Raw genomic sequence first — 18681 nt, 5'->3', positions numbered from 1 at the left:
GCACACACTTACACATGTCTGTGCATACATGCAAAAAACAATTGAAATCGTTAACAGTTTTTTTTTTTTTTTTTTTTTTTTTTTTTTTGGGCATATGTGCTGGGACATGTTGATTTGAAATTGTGTCTTCAACGCACAATTTCAATTGTTGTTGTGTGCATGCGTAGACATGACAGAAAATAGCTTAATCAATAGTCAATCTAATTCCACCCTTCAAGTTTGGTGGGTTGGTTAGTAGAATGCCATGTGCTTTGAAAAATGCTTTGGTATGCAATTAGTATAATAAAAGTGTTTTCTTTATCATTTTTTTTCTTTAGATTTTCATTGACTTGAAAAATAGACAATGATGTTCATTTTAAAAATGTTCTATTTTGAGGATAATTTAATCTCCTAATAATGTGAATATAATTATGTAAGCAAAATGTGACAGAATTTTAATTTCTAAAATACAAACATAGAGTCTATTCTAATTTTACAATCAAACATATGAAAAACTAATTTTTCTTTAAGTATTTTTCAGAACAACTCAATTGATATTATAATTAAAAACATTAACTATAATTGTTACAATGTCTCATTAATTAATGGATAAATTGTAATTTCTCCCCTTAATGATGATACAATTGCAATTTCCTTCTAAACTTCACAAAACCAAGAAATGTTCCTCCTACCACCAATCAAACTAAGACACCAATTAGTTTTTAGTGTAGGTGGGAATTGAACTCCAGATCTCTTATACAACCATTAGAGACTTTACCAGTTGAATTAATTGGAACCCACAAGTTGAAGTTAAGTTATAAAAGAAAAAAAAAATTTAAAAAAAAAAAAAACCTTAGAAATGTCTAATGAATGGCACGTTTGTATTTTTCCTTTAAATATATATATATATATATATATTAAATAAAAAACTCGATTAATACTATAATAAATACATTAATAACTGTGGGGTACAAGAATTTAAATTTGAGAGAGATATATTGAAGAACTACTCTCCTTGGACATTGTCGAGGAGGAATTTTTGTGCATCATATTTGTCTAGTCATTATTTTTCCTTATTCTCTTATCCGCTTTAGCCCATTAGGGTCATTGTCATTTCGTTGGAGCCTAACTTTTTAGCCCACTCTCTACAAATTTATTGTATTGGGCTTTTTGGGCCTTAATCCATTTATCCTTTGAATCAAATGACTAAAGCCCGCCCCCTTACAATTGGCGCCGTCTATCGGGAATTGCTTGAGCTTCGGTGAGGTTAGCGTTCAACTATGGCGAAGCCAGGTCCCGACCGGGAAGAATTCGTTAGCTCCCAACGCTAGGATCATTTCCTCAACCTTGAGCGTAGGAAAGATCTTGAAGTTAGTGTACACACTACTCAAACTAGTAGGAGCCAGTCTTGAGGTAGGAGCCACATCTCTCATGAAGAGAAGACTAAGAGCCTGCAGAGGGACATAGACCATTTACGAAGAAAACTGTGCCGCAAGCAACGCAGGGGAACTCCTTCGAGTCCTGACCATTCTTCTGGCGAAGATAACGATGATAGCTACCGGTCTAGGTCAAGGACTCCTCCCAGTGAATCTTTTTCGTATGACGAGAAGCACTACAATAGACGAAGTGGGAAGGCCCTGTCTTACAAAGGCCTAGGCAACGATGCCATGAGTAGGGCTCTAAGCCAAATCTCCAAGTCGCCTTTTACTCGTAGGATAGAAGCAGGAAGACTTCCTCAGCAGTTCACCCAACCAACGTTCACCATGTATAATGGATGGACGGACCCCGTGGAGCATGTTAGCCACTTCAACCACAGAATGGTTGTCCACTTGAAGAATGAGACCCTGATGTACAAGGTGTTCCCATCCAGTTTGGGGCTTGTGGCGATGAGATGGTTTGACGGTCTGAGGGAAGGCTCTATCAACTCCTTCAAAGAGCTTACGAGAGTCTTTGGCTCTCGTTTTGTGACTTGTAGCAAAGTTCCGCAGCCTTTGGACTCCCTACAGTCTATGGCCATGGGCAAGGGGGAAACCTTGAAAACGTATTCTAACAGGTACTGGGAAATGTTCAATGAAATAGACGGGGACTTTGACAACGTGGCGACAAGGACTTTCAAGGTTGGCTTGCCTGCTAAACACGATTGAGGAAGTCTCTAACCAAGAAACCAGTTAGGAGCGTGCGTCAGCTCATGGATTGCATCGATGAGTATAAATGGGTCGAGGAGGACCAACAACAAGGGAAGGGAAAGGTTAAGGTGGTCCCTCAGGACAGAAGAGATTTTAGGTCGAAAAGATACGATAACAACCGACCTCAAAAAGATATTATGGGGCATTCAGGATTTGCAACTCCTCAAGTAGTTGGTATTGTGTTCTGAGAGCCGGTACACCAAATCATGGAGAAGATCAAGAATGAGCCATACTTTCAATGGCCAAATAGGATGGGGGGAGACCCCACGAAGCGCAACCAAAACCTTCACTGCCAATACCACCAGGAACAAGGGCACACTACCAAGGATTGCAGGACTTTACAGAGCCATCTGGAGCAGTTAGTTAGGGCAGGGAAGCTAAGGCGATTCCTATATCAGCCCTACGGGTAGATTGGTCAGACAGGGATGGAGGCTTAGAGGGATGCTCCTACAAGGCCACCTCTAGGTATAATCAGTGTCATCCTCGCTGCTTTAGGCAGGATTGGTTTTTGACCGTCCAGGGTGATGTCTGTGGCTCAGCCATTTGCAGAGGACTTGTCCCCCGATCCGAAATGAAGTAGAATGGAAACCATGCAGGCTTTAAGCTTCTCGAATGAGGATAAGGCTGGAATTTTGCAGCCACATGATGACGCCCTGGTGGTCACCCTCAGGATAGGGGGTATGATGTGAAGAAGGTGTTGGTGGATTAAGGGAGCAATGCAGAGATCATGTAACCCGACCTCTTTAAGGGGCTAAGACTGAGGTCTGAGGATCTAACCTCCTATGATTCCCCTCTAATAGGGTTTGATGGGAAGATTGTCTTTTCGAAAAGCCAAATCCGACTACCCATTCAAATAGGGACTGAGGTTGTGGAGGTCAACTTTATCGTGGTGGACGCCTACTCCCCCTACACTGCTATTGTGGGAAGGCCTTGGCTTCACACCATGGAAGCCATACCTTCCACCCTACACCTAAAGGTGAAGTACCCGTCTGGGGATCTGGTTGGGGAGTTGGTGGGGAGCCAATCTATGGCCAGGCAATGCATGGTGGTCGCAATCAGACATCAGACCGAGGGCGAGTCCTCGGCCTCTGCGGGGTGGGACTTATAGCAATCAAAGGTGCCAGTGCTGTCCATAGAGGTAGAGAGAGAAAGGGCCAAATGCGGGCAATTGGAAAGAGTTATCATTGGCGAGGTCGAGGAGAGGTTCTTTTAGGTCAGAGCCCAACTGCCTTCTCTGGAGAGACGGGGCTGATAGACTTTCTTGTAAAGAATATTGATGTGTTTGCTTGGAATGCCTACGAGGCCCCGAGGGTATACCCAAATTTCATTTGCCACCTAAACGTCAATCCATCTACCATCCCCAAGAAGCAACTGCCTCGACGCTTATCTAGGGAACCCTCTAATGTTGTCAAGGCAAAAGTGGTCAAGCTCAAGCAAGCCGGGGCCATAAAGGAGGTATTCTACCCCGAGTGGCTGGCCAACTCAGTAGTCGTGAAAAAGAAAACTGGGAAATGGTGAGTATGTGTAGACTTCACAGATTTGAACAAAACTTGCCTAAAGGACCCTTTCCCCCTGCCTCAGATAAATCAATTGGTGGATGCAACGGCAGGCCATCCCCGGATGAGCTTCTTGGACGCCTTCCAAGGCTATCACCAGATACCCTTAGCTTTGGACGATCAGGAAAAGACTGCTTTCCTTACGCCTACTGGGAATTACTATTATAAAGTGATGTCCTTTGGATTGAAAAACGTAGGGTCCATCTACCAAAGAATGATGACCAGAATGTTTGAGCCCTAGTTAGGCAAGAACATTGAGGTGTACATAGACGATATGGTGGTAAAGAACAAAGCAGAGGCTAAGCATCTAGATGACCTCGGGAATATCTTCAAAATACTGAGAAAGCACAAGCTGCGCCTTAATGCTGCAAAATTTTCCTTTGGTGTAGGCTTTGGTAAGTTTCTGGGATACATAGTGACCTACTGCAGAATTGAAGTTGACCCAGATCAGATTAGGGTAATCCGCGACTTGTAGCCTCCTCGGAATCCCAAAGAGGTCCAAAAATTAACAAGAATGTCTGCCGCTTTAAATCGATTCATTTTCTTGGTCAGCAGACAGGTGTAGGCTTTTCTTCTAGTTACTACATAAGTAGAAGGGATTCGAATGGACAGAGGAGTGCTCCTCGGCCTTCCAGCAATTGAAGGAATATCTTTCTCAGCCACCTATTATGTCCAAACCCGAAGAGGATAAGGTCTTATTCGTTTACATTTTTATGGCCTCACATCCGGTGAGTCTGGTGTTGATGCGGGATGAGAATAGGGTGTAGAGGCCAGTTTATTATGTGAGAAAATCATTACATGAGGCAGAGATTCACTATTTACCACTAGAAAGGGCCATCCTAGCAGTAGTGCATACTACTCAGAAGCTCCTGCATTACTTCCAGGCTCATATTGTTGTGGTTTTAACCCAACTCCCTCTTCGATCACTGCTTTGGAAAGTTGACTACACAGGAAGGGTTGCAAAATGGGCAATGATCCTAGGAGCCTTCGATATTAAATACATGCCTCGCACCTCTATAAAGGGCCAGGTCCTCACCGATTTAATGGTTGAGTTTGCTGAGCCATCGTTTGAAGAAAACGGCGAGGGGCCGAGCATGGATGGAATATCAGTTGGGATGATATCCTTACAGGAACCTCTACCTTGGACGGTGTATGTTAATGGCGCGAAAAACCAGAGGAGATCAGGAGTGGGACTAGTTGTGGTATCCCCTGAAAGGATCATCATTGAGAAATCCTTAAAACTAGGCTTCTGGGCCACAAATAATGAAGCTGAGTACGAGGCTTTGTTAGTGGGGATGACCATGGTTCAGAAAATGGGAGGAAGGACAGTAGAGAAATTATCAGATTTGAGGTTGGTCATAGGCCAAGTAAAGGGAGAACTGAAAGCCAAGGATGTGAGAATGCAAGAGTATCTAAACCAGGCTAGGCACTTGTAGTCAGGATTTGACTCCTTTTCCTTACACCAAATCCCTAGAAGCAGAAACACACATGCTGACTCTCTTGCCACTCTTGCGACCTCCTCGGCGCAGAGCCTACCTCGGGTCATCTTGGTTGAGGATCTCTATAGCCTTGCCGAGGTGAAGAGGGAGAAGGTCCAGATTCATCAACTAAGAGTGGGGCCTAGTTGGATGGATCGTATTGTCCTATTCCTAAAAGATGACATCTTGCCCTAGGAGAAGAAGGAGGCTGACAAGGTGCGGAGAAAGGCTCCTCGATTTTGGCTGTCTAAGGACCAAAAGCTGTACAACCACTCTTTTTCAAGGCCGTATTTGTTGTGCATCCACCCCGAAGCAGTGGAGCTACTCCTGGAAGAGTTGTATGAAGGAATTTATGGGAGTCATACAAGAGGCAAATCCTTATCTCACCGAGCTCTTACTCAAGGATATTGGTGGCCCAATATGCAAAGGGAAGCACAAGAGTACGTGAAGAAGTGTGACCAATGTCAGAGATTTGCTCCTAATATCCATCAGCTCGGGGGCGTTCTTAACCTTCTGCCTAGCCCATGGCCTTTTGCTCAGTGGTACTTGAACATTGTGGGGCCCTTCCTTAAAGCAGCAGGAAACAAGAGATGGCTTTTGGTCGGCACTGATTACTTTACCAAATGGGTTGAAGTCGAGCCACAAGTAAACATCAAGGATGTGGATGCCAAAAGGTTCGTGTGGAAGAACATTGTCACCTAGTTTGGGATACCCCATACCTTCATCTCGGACAACAGACTTCAGTTTGATAGTAAGACTTTCAGAAGGTATTGTTGTGATATGGGTATCAAGAATAGGTATTCCACTCCAGCCTACCCCTAGGGGAATGGGCAGGCCAAGGCTGTCAATAAGGTTATAGCGAACGGACTCAAGAAGCAGTTGGATGATGCAAAGGGCAAATGGGTGGATGAGCTTCCACATGTCCTCTAGACATATCGGACTACCCCTCGAAGGTCGATGGGGGAAACGCCATTTTCAATGACTTATGGGGTCGAGGTCATGATTCCTTTGGAGATTGGATTTCCAACGCTGAGGACTAGCTCATTCGCTCCAGACAGTAACGATCGCCTATTGGAAAAGAGCTTGGATCTCGTCGAAGAATGGAGAGAGAATGTCATGGTTCAGTTAGCATACTATTAACAGAAGCTTAAACAGGGGTATGATTCAAGCGTAAATTCAAGACCACTGGCCCTCGAGGACTCGGTGTTGAGAAAGGTTATAGGAACTGTGAAAAACCCAGCATGGGGGAAGTTAAGGCCCAAGTGGGAGGGGCCATACTCTATCACCTCGATAACGAGCATAGGAGCATACTTCCTAGAAGATCTAGACGAAAAAGTTGTGCCGCGACCTTGGAATGTAAATAACTTACAAAGATACTATTATTAATAAAAGGCAGCTTTGCCTTGTTTTCATTTATGACATTATGTGTTGCGTCTATTGCTTGTTTGAATATTAAACAGAACCTTGGTTATGTCTGACTTCTCGAACCACATACCTTGGGTAAATTAATATTCTTAGTTACCTTTCTCTAAGTATTAAACAGAATCTTGGTTATGCCTGGCTCCTCGGACCACATGCCTTGGGTAAATTAACACTTCATTATTTTTCTAAGTATTAAATAGAACCTTAGTTATGCCTGACTCTTCGGATCACATGCCTTGGGTAAATTAATACTTCACCTTATTTCTCTAAGTGTTAAACAGAACCTTGATTATGCCTGGCTCTTCGATCCACATGCCTTAGGTAAATTAATACTTCACCTTGTTTCTCTAAGTTTTAAACAAAACCTTGGTTATGACTGGCTCCTTGGACCACATGCCTTAGGTAAATTAACATTTCATTATTTCTTTAAGTGTTAAACAAAACCTTGGTTATGGCTGGCTCCTCGGATCACATGCCTTGGGTAAATTAACACTTCATTAGTTCTCTAAGTGTTAAACAAAACCTTGGTTATGTCTGGCTCTTCGACCATATGCCTTGGGTAAATTAATACTTCACATTATTTCTCTAAGTATTAAACAGAAGCTTAGTTATGTCTAACTCCTCGGACCACATGCCTTGGGTAAATTAACACTCTCCATTATTTCTTTAAGTGTTAAATAGAACCTTAGTTATGTCTGACTCTGCGAACCACATGCCTTGGGTAAATTAATACTTCACCTTATTTCTCTAAGTGTTAAACAGAACATTGGTTCTAGCTGGCTCCTCAGATCACATGCCTTGGGTAAATTAACACTTTACATTATTTCTTTAAGTGTTAAACAGAACCTTAGTTATGCCTAACTCCTCAGACCACATGCTTTGGATAAATTAACACTCTCCATTATTTCTCTAAGTGTTAAACAAAATTTTGGTTATGCCTGACTCTTCAGACCACGTGCCTTGGGTAAATTAATATTTCTCCTTATTTCTCTAAGTGTTAAATAGAACATTGGTTATGACTGGCTCCTCGGACCACATGTCTTGGGTAAATTAACACTTTATTATTTTTCTAAGTGTTAAACAGAATCTTGGTCATGCCTGGCTCTTCAGACCATGTACCTTGGGTAAATTAATACTTCACATTATTTCTCTAAGTGTTAAACAGAACCTTAGTTATACCTGGCTCCTCGAACCACATGCCTTGGGTAAATTAACACTTCATTATTTCTCTAAATGTTAAATAAAACTTTGGTTATGCCTGACTCTTCAGACCACATGCCTTAGGTAAATTAACACTTTCCATTATTTCTCTAAGTGTTAAAGAGAACCTTGGTTATGTCTAGCCCCTCAGACCATATGCCTTGGGTAAATTAATACTCTCTACAACATATACAAACATTAAACAGAACATTGGCTATGACTGGCTCCTCGGACCACATACCTTGTGTAAATTAATGTTCTTGGTTATTTGCTTAAGTGTTGAGTAAAACCTAGGCTATGTCTGGTTCCTCAGATCACTCGCCTTGAATAAACTAACACTTGTTTATCCCTTTTTCTAATAAATGTTTTGATTATCTCTAAAGACTTAGGCCTCCATGTTGATTACACAGTTTTCAGTACCAGTACATAGTCATCTTTTCTCATCGCTTACATGGGTTTAGTTTATTTAAGCTAACAACATATCACTACTACTAGCTTTTGTTAAAGCATGGAAAAACAATAATTATAGCCAACTAGATATAAACCTTGCAAGAAAAACAAAGGTCCACAAAGGCAAAAAGTAATATCTTTTCATTCAACGAAAGGGAAATTATATCATAGACTGGGGCAAAATGCCCTAACAAAAAAATAAATACAAAGAAGGAAAGAAAGACCCTAAGTTGAAGATACAAAAAGAGAGAGAAAAACCCTAAGCTAAACCTTCGCTAGGGGAGGGTCTTCTTTGCTGACCAGTGGGAGGACTGGAGGATCAGCGGCCTTCTTCTCCTGGGCCATGGCCAGGGGCTTGACCAGCTCGGACTCCTTCGCCTTGAGAGCGGCTTCCTTGCCCTTGCCTTTTTCCTCTGGTTGGGCCTTGCTCTGGTCAACCTCTTTACTTTTGGCCACCTCCGCCCCCCTACCATGGTCACTAGCCTTTCCAGGCTCTTTGGTGGCCTCGGGAAGGGGAGGAATGGCTTGGGAGGGAGGAGGCTACTCAGCCGCAATTGGAGCAAGGGGGGCTTCCTCGGGGGTTGCCTCAGGGACTTCTCGAAGGTCCTCGGGGTAGAAGACGTTCTCAGCTTTCCTCCACTTTGAGTTTGTAGGAGCTCCAACCACATTCAAGGCCTTAGTCCAGACCTCAAGGTAGTACTCTCTGCAGACGCCAGCCAATTCTTCAGTCAACCGGGCCTTAGTTTCCTGCACTCCAAGGTCTTAAAACTTTTTCCCTGCATTGTCAGTAGCTGCTTGGGCCACCTGAGTAGCCTCCTTGGCCTTGGACAGCTTCGTCTTCAGCTCCAGCACCTACTGCTTGGCCGTGGCTAACTCTATCTCAATGTAGTGGAGCCTTTGGCGCTTCTCCTCCGCTTGCGCCTCAGCGCTCCTGAGGCTAGCTTCCACGCTTTTTTGGTCCCTGTCCATTGCTTCAAAGCCAGCTTCTTGTTCCTTCCCTTGGCGACGGCGAGGGACTTGCTGGCCTCCGCGCGAAGGTTATCCGCGAGCCTTACCTCATTGCGAGCGTCCTTCACCCACTCCTCGGCAGCGAAAACCTCCTGGATGGCCTGCGCAAAGGCAACGAAAACACTTCATGAGATAAGTAAAAAAAAGATTGGCATAGGGTCAAGGGGACCAAGTTAAAAAAAAAAAAAAAAAAAAAAAAAAAAAAAACACTAAAGCTAAGTCCCTCCTCAGGGACATGAAAAGATCCTGCTGCCTCATGTTCTTTAGGGCATCCATATCCTTGGGTAGTAGGAGAGGCCGCTCTAAAGCCTCGGCCACGTAAGTGGCGTAACCTCTTTGGAACTCCCTGATGGGGGAGCTCTAGGGTACTGCCGTGCCATCCAACTCCAATTAGGGGTTCCAGGCCGGATGGCGCACGTTGGCTAAATGCTTAGCCTCCTTACTCTCCACTGAGGAGGCCCGCCCCCTGTCTCTGGCTATCCTCTACTGCTTGGGCTCCTTTTAGGGGACCACCTCCCCTTCCTCGGCTCCCTCCTTCTCCTTCCTCTTTTTCTTCAGGTTAGGTAGGGGGAGCCGGTTAAGTGCAAGAGTTCCACCCGGGTAACTATGAGTCTGGGGGAACGAACGGTGGACGACCTGTCAGGCTCACCCTCTAATTTTGAGATCTCCATAGGCTCTCCTCGCGCCTCTCCTTCTTCCTTAAGGTGAAATTAGTCTATCTTAGTCTCAAGTGATAGGCGTAAGGAGGTTGTTTCTTCCCTTGGAGCCGCTACCTCACGGGGGGATTGGTACAAGGGCAGCTCAACTGGCGAGAGATCTTCTCCGGCTAGGAAACCAAGCACTGAGACGTCAATCCGGGCTAGTCGAGAATTGCCTACTCTTATTGCGTGGCCCATGTTTTGGAAATTGTCCGACAATGGCTCAAAGTCGAGGATGAGGTGGACAGCTCACAGTTGCTTGTCTTCACTCACAAACACTTCCAACCTTAGGACCTTGTTAAGGCTCGCAATGTTGACGAGATTGAGTTTGGGAGCTACGAGTCTTTTATCTATAAAAACATCCGAGAAGCAAAACCACTGTCAGGATAACGAAGCCATGCATCAGAAGCAAACAAAATACTAAAAGAAATAAGAAAGCAAGGAAATCGTAAAGCTAATGCCCCTGTTTTAAAAAAATAATAAATAAATAAAACCTAAACCTAGGATACCCTACCTGGCTCTCTCTCCTGGACTAGGCAGTAAAGACCGTTATGCCATTCCCCCGAGACTATCAAAAAGTCATCCTTCATGCCCTTGTTGGATTTGGGGAGGCACGAGACAAGCCTGACGACGGAGGATCTAAGCTTAAGGTAATACCCTGAGTCCGTGAACTGGTGGCACTCGTACATCCAAATGACGTTGTGCTAGGTGAGATTTAGCCCCATTTGCTCGTTAAGAGCGTCTACACTACCCAAAATCCTAAAGAGTTTAGGCGCACACTGGTGGGGGCACAGCCTATGGGCGATTAGGTAATCTCTGGTCACCCTACCCATGGGAAGCATTATTCCCTCTTCTATGAAGGCGATCATGGGAATGACAACCTCTCCTTCATTCCTATGGATAAGCAACTAGTCTGGGGCACAGTACTGTAGGGAAACTCGTTGAGGAATGTGATACTTAGCCTTAAATCACTTCATACCGGCGGGGGAGTCTATGAGGTGAGCGAACCTACCTATCTAAGAAGACTAGGGTGAAGTGAAAGAAATTTTCAAGGAAAGAAAACAAAGAACAGAAGGTCGAGGAAACTGGCCGAGGGGAAAAGAACCTAAAAGAGAAAAAACTTACGAGAATGAACACGAGGGTTGCTTCTTGAACTTCTTAAAGGTTTAAAGGATTTTTTTTTTTTTTGAAAAAATATGGAAGACTCAGAAAATTAGAAAGTCCTGAAGGTTTGCAAGTTTGTAAGTCTGAAGAGCTTGAAGATTTGTAAAGTGGGGAAATGATTCCTCTAGGCACCTTATATAGGAGGCGAAATTGGGTGGGAGTTATCCCCCCCAAATTTTGAGGAGAAGCGCCAGTCGTAGGATCTCCATCCCACCGTAGGATGTGGGGAACAAAGCACCGTCTAGAGCATTTAATGGGACGTTGCAGACTCCGAAGCGCCAAAACGGTTGCGGGACACGCGAAATGATGCTTTCACATGTGGAAATCAAAGAAACATGTGGAGTTAATATTCCAAAGTCAAAACCCCATTTTTCTCCTTGGATAAGAGAAAAAAAAAAACGGAGTTTTGAGGGGCTATTGTAGGGTATAAGAATTTAAATAAGGCTTCTGTGCCACGTGTCATATCCATGGCCGAGAAGTCCATTGCCAAGCCGAAGAGGCCACACGCTCGTACAGTAAGGCCACGTCAGTGGCACATTGCCAGAAGAGGTCCTACTACTGAGAAAAAGTTTCGGAGAGGGGTTAGCCTTGACATGACTGAAGGGGTGATGGCTATCCCCATATTTAATGCATCCCACCAAACCTCTTGGTTTCATTTATGTGGAGAAGACCCCTGAACAGTACTCCCTTGGCCGCCACAACTCACAAGGGGCTTGAGAAGGTGTCTGATGGGACAAACACTCAAATGGTGTATCGAACAATCAACAAATAGAAGGCTAAGATCGCCTAAATGGAGCTATAGAATGTGAGAAACCCTCCAAAGGGAGGGGAGATAGGAAATCTGTAGAGAAAACACCATAACATTAAGAACAGCAACTGTAATCAAATTTGAGAGAGATATATTGAAGAACTACTCTCCTCGGACATTGTCGAGGAAGAATTTCTGTGCATCACATTTGTCTAGTCATTGTTTTTCCTTGTTCTCTTATCCGCTTTAGCCTATGAGGGTCATTGTCATTTCGTTGGAGCCTAGCTTTTTAGCCCATTCTCTACAAATTTATTGTATTGGGCTTTTTGGGCCTTAATCCATTCATCCTTTGGATCAAAGGACTAAAGCCCGTCCCCTTACAATAACCATTATTGTTATTAGTGTTTCATTAGTTAATGGGCAATTTGCACATTCTCCCCTTAATTATGATGCAATTGCAATGTCCTTCTAAACTTCAAATACCAAACAATGTTGATAAATAAGCCATTTGCCCCTACTATTGAGATTTTTGTTAAATTTAGTGGAAATTTAAAATTTTTGTCAAACATTTTTATAATTTTTTTTACTTTTCTAATAAATTTGACAAAAATCATAATACCGGCAGACAAAAGTGTTTATTACCAATAAATCAAGGAAGACGATGTCATAATTGCACATTAACAAAGAAAAGAAAAGTGCAATTTTTGTTTTATACAAGATAGAAATTCTATTATAGACTAATCTAAGTGTATATATGTGTGAAACTCCCTCTTGGAGACTTGAACCCTGGGTCTTGCCCCACACACCCCACAAGTCCTTATACTTGTGAAGTAACCATCGTACCAAGGGTGTGCGGTGGTAAAGAAAAGTGCAATTAACCCTTGATTAATATCACAAAAGTTCCATTATATATCTCCTTATTATCGCTTACTCTACTTGTTCTTTTAATGAATCCATTATCTCTTTGATTACATCTAACTATATAGCTATTTCAATTTTGGCTAAATTATAAACTACACCCCTAAAATTTGGAGTGTTTGAATTTTACATCTTAAAGTTTCAAATTTTGAATTTTACCCCTTAAAGTTTGGGGTGTTTGGAATTTGGATTTTACAGCCCCAAACTTTAGAGAGTAAAATTCATACACTCCAAACTTTAGGAGATAAAATTCAAATTCTGAAATGTCATAATGTAAAATCCAAACACTCCTAAACTTCAAGGGGTTAATCCAATTCTTAAATTTTAAAGTGTAAAATCCAAACATTTCTAAATTTTAGCGGTGCAGTTTGCAATTCACCCTTCAATTTTTAATTTGTACTTAGTGATATTTTTAGGTTTGGCTTACCTTTAATACTTTTTGAGAGATGCTATGTCTAGAATATTTTTACAACAAATCATAAGTTGTTATTGGTTCAAATTTGAACCTAACGCTAAGTTACTTTTTTGCCCCAACAATAACAACCAGTAACAACCTGCCACTTATAATTTGTTGTAAAAATATTATGAAAATGTTGTGGACATATCATTTCTCATACTTTTTTAACTGGAATATTATTTTGTTTTAATGAGAAACTGTCACATCACCCACTTATAACTAAATAAAATGTGAAGATTAAAACTTACTACCACATCATTCTATCTCAAGAAGAAACAAATTAGATGTCCAGTTGAAAAAGTACATGAAGTAAGTCCAACTCATATTTTTAATTCAAAATTTTGATTATATTAAAGGCATGTCTATTTATTATTATATATTTAACTAAGGTTTCTTAAACAAATTATTTACTACAAGTTGGGTATATTAAAATTATTTAACTAAGGATTTTGAACATATTTTTTTAATGTCAAGATAGAAATTTCATTTTGTTTCTTTTAAATAAACCATATTACAAAGAAAATGCAAAATAAAAGCTGCCACAAGCCACAGCACTAGGCTGGATATCCGAGGTATTGTGCAAAATAGCTGTGCAAAAGAATTGTATATAGTTAGTTAGACAACGTTTGAAACAATAAAGGAAACTAGCATCTCGAGTTTTAGAAACTCAAAATCCATATTAGAACTCGAGTCCAAAAGACTCGCTATGCGAGTGTGAAAATGCCACATAGATCTCGAGTCTTTAAAACTCGAGTTTTATGCAAAAAAAAATTCACCTATAGTGGCGTTTTTAATCCTTACAGTGACGTTTTAAAGCCCTATAGCGGCGTTTTCCTGCAAAAATTTTTAGAAGTATAAGTTTAGGAAGCCCTATAGTGGCATTTTTAATCCCTATAGTGACGTTTTATAGCCCTATAGCGGCGTTTTTATTCAATTTATGGCATTCGAGTCTTTAAAACTCGATTTTCAGCTTGATTTTTTCTCACTTTAAATTATTCCATTTACAAATCGAGACTTAAAAACTCGATTTTTATCTTGGAACTCAAGTTTTAGACACTCGAGATGGTAGTTTTCAACATTATTTTAAAACGTGACAACTAACTAAATTTTTTAATATTTATTGTTATTTAGAAAAAAAATTCCTGGATATCCTATCTCAATTGAGCTACAGTGAAATCTAGATGCAATTTCCGGTCAACTCGAATCTTATCTCCTCTACTTACTCTCGGTGCATACTGAGCTATAAGAGTTCAATCTTTCTTTCTTTTCTTTTCTCTTTTTATTTTTATTTTTTATTTTTGAGTTGAAATTTGATATGCTTTCATTCTGGCATCACACGACATCATTAGATTCATTACTCATTATTATGTATGACTCAAAACTCTACAAGGGACAAGAACTTGCACATGCAAGTGCAATACGTCGTTGTTACCGACGGACGTGTATATCTAAGGTCCTTGTTTATTATCCGTTGAATTCTAGGTATCAGTAACACTTTTTTCGGCATATATAATAAACGCATGCTTAACGATTGTCATTTACACCTGCCACCCCACTTCGCACAATTTTAATGAGAGAGGGAGGGAACCTTGTTTGGTTGAGACAACGTCGCATAAAATCACATCCCACATTCGTGGATGCCTTTAGGCCCTTATAATGTGTTTGGTTGGAGTGAAAGGAGGATTACATTGTGTTTGCTCAACAGTAACCCACGCTCCCTTCACGTGCAGAAACATAACATGCAGGGAAGATCATTTTGCCACTAGTGAAGTTAATACAATTTTATATTATGTACCAACCACAATATGTCATGTTATTCTTAACAATTATATAAAAAAATTATGTTAATGGTACTCTTATTAAAATAATTATTTATAAACTATTTTAAGAAAGTTATGACATTACTTTTATAGAAAATATAAAAAGTCGTTAAAAAATTAATTATTTTTCTTATAAAGAGTTTAAAAAAATATTTCTTAAACGAAAAACCCTAAGCATGCGTTAACTTCTTAAGAACTAAAGATCCTATGACATATATTTGTTACACTTAGATTATTATATGGAGAAAATGGGTTTTTGCCCTTTTTAAAAAACAAAATCCAGCATTTTGCCCCATTTTCAAACTAATTAGGAAAATGCCCCTGTTTTGAAAATCGATTTTCTAAAAATCAAGTTTTAGTTTAAAACTCGATTTTTGGACAATTGAGTTATAACAAACTGAAAATTTAAAAAAAAAAAAAAATGGAGCCCTATAGTGGCGTTTTGGAACTCGAGCTCCATAAACTCAAGTTCCAGGCAAGGTTTTTTTTTTTTTTTTTTTTTTTTTTTTTTTAAGTTTGATCACCCCATACCTATAGTGACGCCTATAGTGGCGTTTTGGAACTCGAGCTCCATAAACTTGAGTTCTAGGCATTTTTTTATTTTTATTTTTTTTAAATTTGATCACCCCATACCTATAGTGACGTTTTAAAGACTCTATAGTGGTGTTTTGAAACTCAATTTTTGGACAATTGAGTTATAATAGGGACATTTTCCTAATTAGTTTGGGAAATGGGACAAAATGCTAGATTTAAAAAAAAAAAAGAAAAAAGGCAGAGGCCAATTTTCTCCTTATGTTATTGAACACATGAGATGCTTCTATCAAATTGACCACTAAGGTCTCTTTCATTGCCCTTAACGTACGTAAAGAAATATAGTTCTTTATAGCAAATGGTCAATTTTGTTCCCATGATTATTCCATTTTATTCAATTAAAATAGAATATTTGACTATTGATATAATTCACATCTTACATTCGTGATCGTGGATGCCTTAACAATGTGTTTGGTTGGTTAAAGAAAAAAAAAAAGGATGGATTACACATTACAGCCTGTTTGCTCGACGATAACGCATGTTCCCTTCACGTGTAGAAATATAGAATAGAGGGAGAAAGATTTAAAAAATTAATAGCAAAAGAGCATTGCCTTGTGTAAATGAGGGAACCCAATTTTCACCACCCCCCCCCCCCCCCCAAAAAAAAAAAAAAAAAAAAAAAAAAAACGAGGGAACCCAATACATCAAAATAAAGGGCTAAATTGGGGTAACAGTTAGGAATTGCTAAGAAAGCTTTGGATGAAGATCATTTTGTGACTAGCCACATTGATAAATGCAAATGTATTATTTACCAATTATAATATGTCATGTCAACCGATGTAAAAAAAAAAAAAAAATGTATTTACTAGATTTATTGTTTTGGGACAGTCCGTGTGGCATGTTATAGATGTTAGAATTATGTGCATTGGTCCAAAGGTTTGTTGAGGACCAACTCATGTTGTTACTAAAAGAGCAATTAATCCCAAGGGATATATTTTTATCCCCATTGAACAGATTAAGGAGCATTTGTATGCCAACGGACAATCTAACAAATCAATTACCCATGGTTAGCAGCATTTGTCAAGTTCTTGTTAGGGTTAGGATTTTAAATTATTAACCAGTACAAAAAGGAGTGTATATATATATATATATATATATATATAATTGTTTAAGAAATGCAACTGTAACTAGCCTAATTATAGTCTTTCTAGACTTAACTCCCTTTAAAAAAAGAGAGTGGGGTTGGAGGGTGGGGTTGGATCAACCTATCAAATAATAACCCACGTTAATTCTCTAATAGAAAAATATAACATCAGTTATGTCAAAGAAAAGAGGATATCATCAACAATCCATTCCACTCAACTAGCTTCGACCATCCTTTGCAAAGCACTAGCAATTTAGCATCAAGCTCTTCAAAACCACATTTAGCCAACATTTGAACTAAACTCACCCAAATGCCTTATGCATCAGACTTAATAAATTGTCAAAATATTTAACAATGAATAATGAGCTCAATACACTTATTATTGAAAATTGTTCACTCAATACATAAGATAATATAATATAAAAAATTATTCTCTCTCTATAAATAAAATAGTGATAGAGTATTGAACCAATGTAATTGTCTATGAATAGTAAATTAACTAAAGTAACAAAAGTGCAATTTTTAGACAAAAATGGACTAAAAGTGCATTAATTGGAACTAATGTGAATGATCAAGCACCTAGAACTTCATTGCCATCCAAACCACCCAAATTCTTTATCAACTTTAATGAATGTAATTCATTTTCCACACAAAATGAAGGGTAAGCATCATAGCAAGCTCCTTTTTTTTAATATAAATAAATATATATATATATATATATATATATTGTGGGGACCGTTCGATCAATAGGCCCATAGAGTTCAGGATTGTTGGGCTTGTGGCCCATCCGAGGATGCATATCCGTCCGAGGAGGCCAAGTCAGGTCATAAGGTAGTTACTGAAGGGGATGGTAGTCAATATCACAAGGGTAGAGTTCTGTATCTGTCCGAGGACACCATACTCCTCGGCAGTATGCGTCCGAGGACGATCAGGACGTGGTCTTATTGCAACCAGATCTCAGAATTAGGTCACCACAAAAGATAGAATAACCGACCAAGGATGAAAGAGATAAGGCAAACAAATATCTATAACTACAGCTGCCTCCGCATTAATGACCTCTCAACCAACTCTCTGGCCACATTAATGTGGAGGTGATACCTGAACAGTAAGGAAGCAGCCTTACAGCTGCCCATAGGAAGTTCCAGGAGGTGTTAGATGGAACACTAAGGGGGGTATATAAACTAAAAGAAGAACATGCAGAAAGGGGATCGAAACAAAAAAAAGAAAAAGAGAGAAAAGCACAGAAGAAAGAAGAAGAGCACAAAGAGAGAAAAAGAACTGTATGGATCACCAAAGACAACGATCGTTGTACCAACTTTAGACCTTTGACATATGTGAGAGGGAATCTTTTGAATATATCACAGTTAACCTAGTTCTTTACACTCACGCTCTACAAATCATATTGTTTGAGCCTTTTTACGTACGAACCCAACACTGTTACGGGTGGTTAGGAATCGTGTCCTTACATATATATATATATATATATATATATATAAAGTTCCTTAGAAAAATAAGTGAGGATGGGCGAATCTAGTTTCTTTGAGTGCCCAATACCTAACATAACATGTTGGACATTATAAACCCACTATATAGTTACAAGAATTTGATTTGATTTTTTAATTATTGATATGGTAGTATTTTAAATATATGGTGTTTGCTTAATAATAATTGCTCTTTATCATTAAATCAAAACACCAATTGATTTTTGATATATGCACTTATAGAATCTGCTTAATGATAATTATTTTTTATCATCAGGATCATGATAAAATTATCTATAACCCACAAGAAATTAATTTTTTTTTTAAAATAATTATTTTATTTTATACTAGTCATAAATAAGATGCTTTCTGACAGATAAAAAGATAGCATCAATTATGTACATTAAAAAAGAAGAAACTTTATACCATTAAAAAATGTCG

The 18681-nt window shown here is 39.7% G+C and overlaps 1 protein-coding gene across 1 annotated transcript; it reads left to right on the top strand.

The window, feature by feature from the left end:
* Window positions 1-1646: 1646 nt before the first annotated feature.
* On the top strand, window positions 1647-2123 carry LOC126719484 (uncharacterized). Its single transcript, XM_050422033.1, has one exon. It carries the CDS (start codon window positions 1647-1649, stop codon window positions 2121-2123), a length of 477 nt encoding a protein of 158 aa, XP_050277990.1.
* The last annotated feature ends 16558 nt before the right edge of the window (window positions 2124-18681 follow it).

This window comes from Quercus robur, chromosome 3 (genome assembly GCF_932294415.1).
Source record: "Quercus robur chromosome 3, dhQueRobu3.1, whole genome shotgun sequence".
In the NCBI taxonomy this organism is placed as follows: domain Eukaryota; kingdom Viridiplantae; phylum Streptophyta; class Magnoliopsida; order Fagales; family Fagaceae; genus Quercus; species Quercus robur.
The sequence above is the reverse complement of the archived record's forward strand: the minus strand, read 5'-3'. Positions and strand labels throughout refer to the sequence as shown.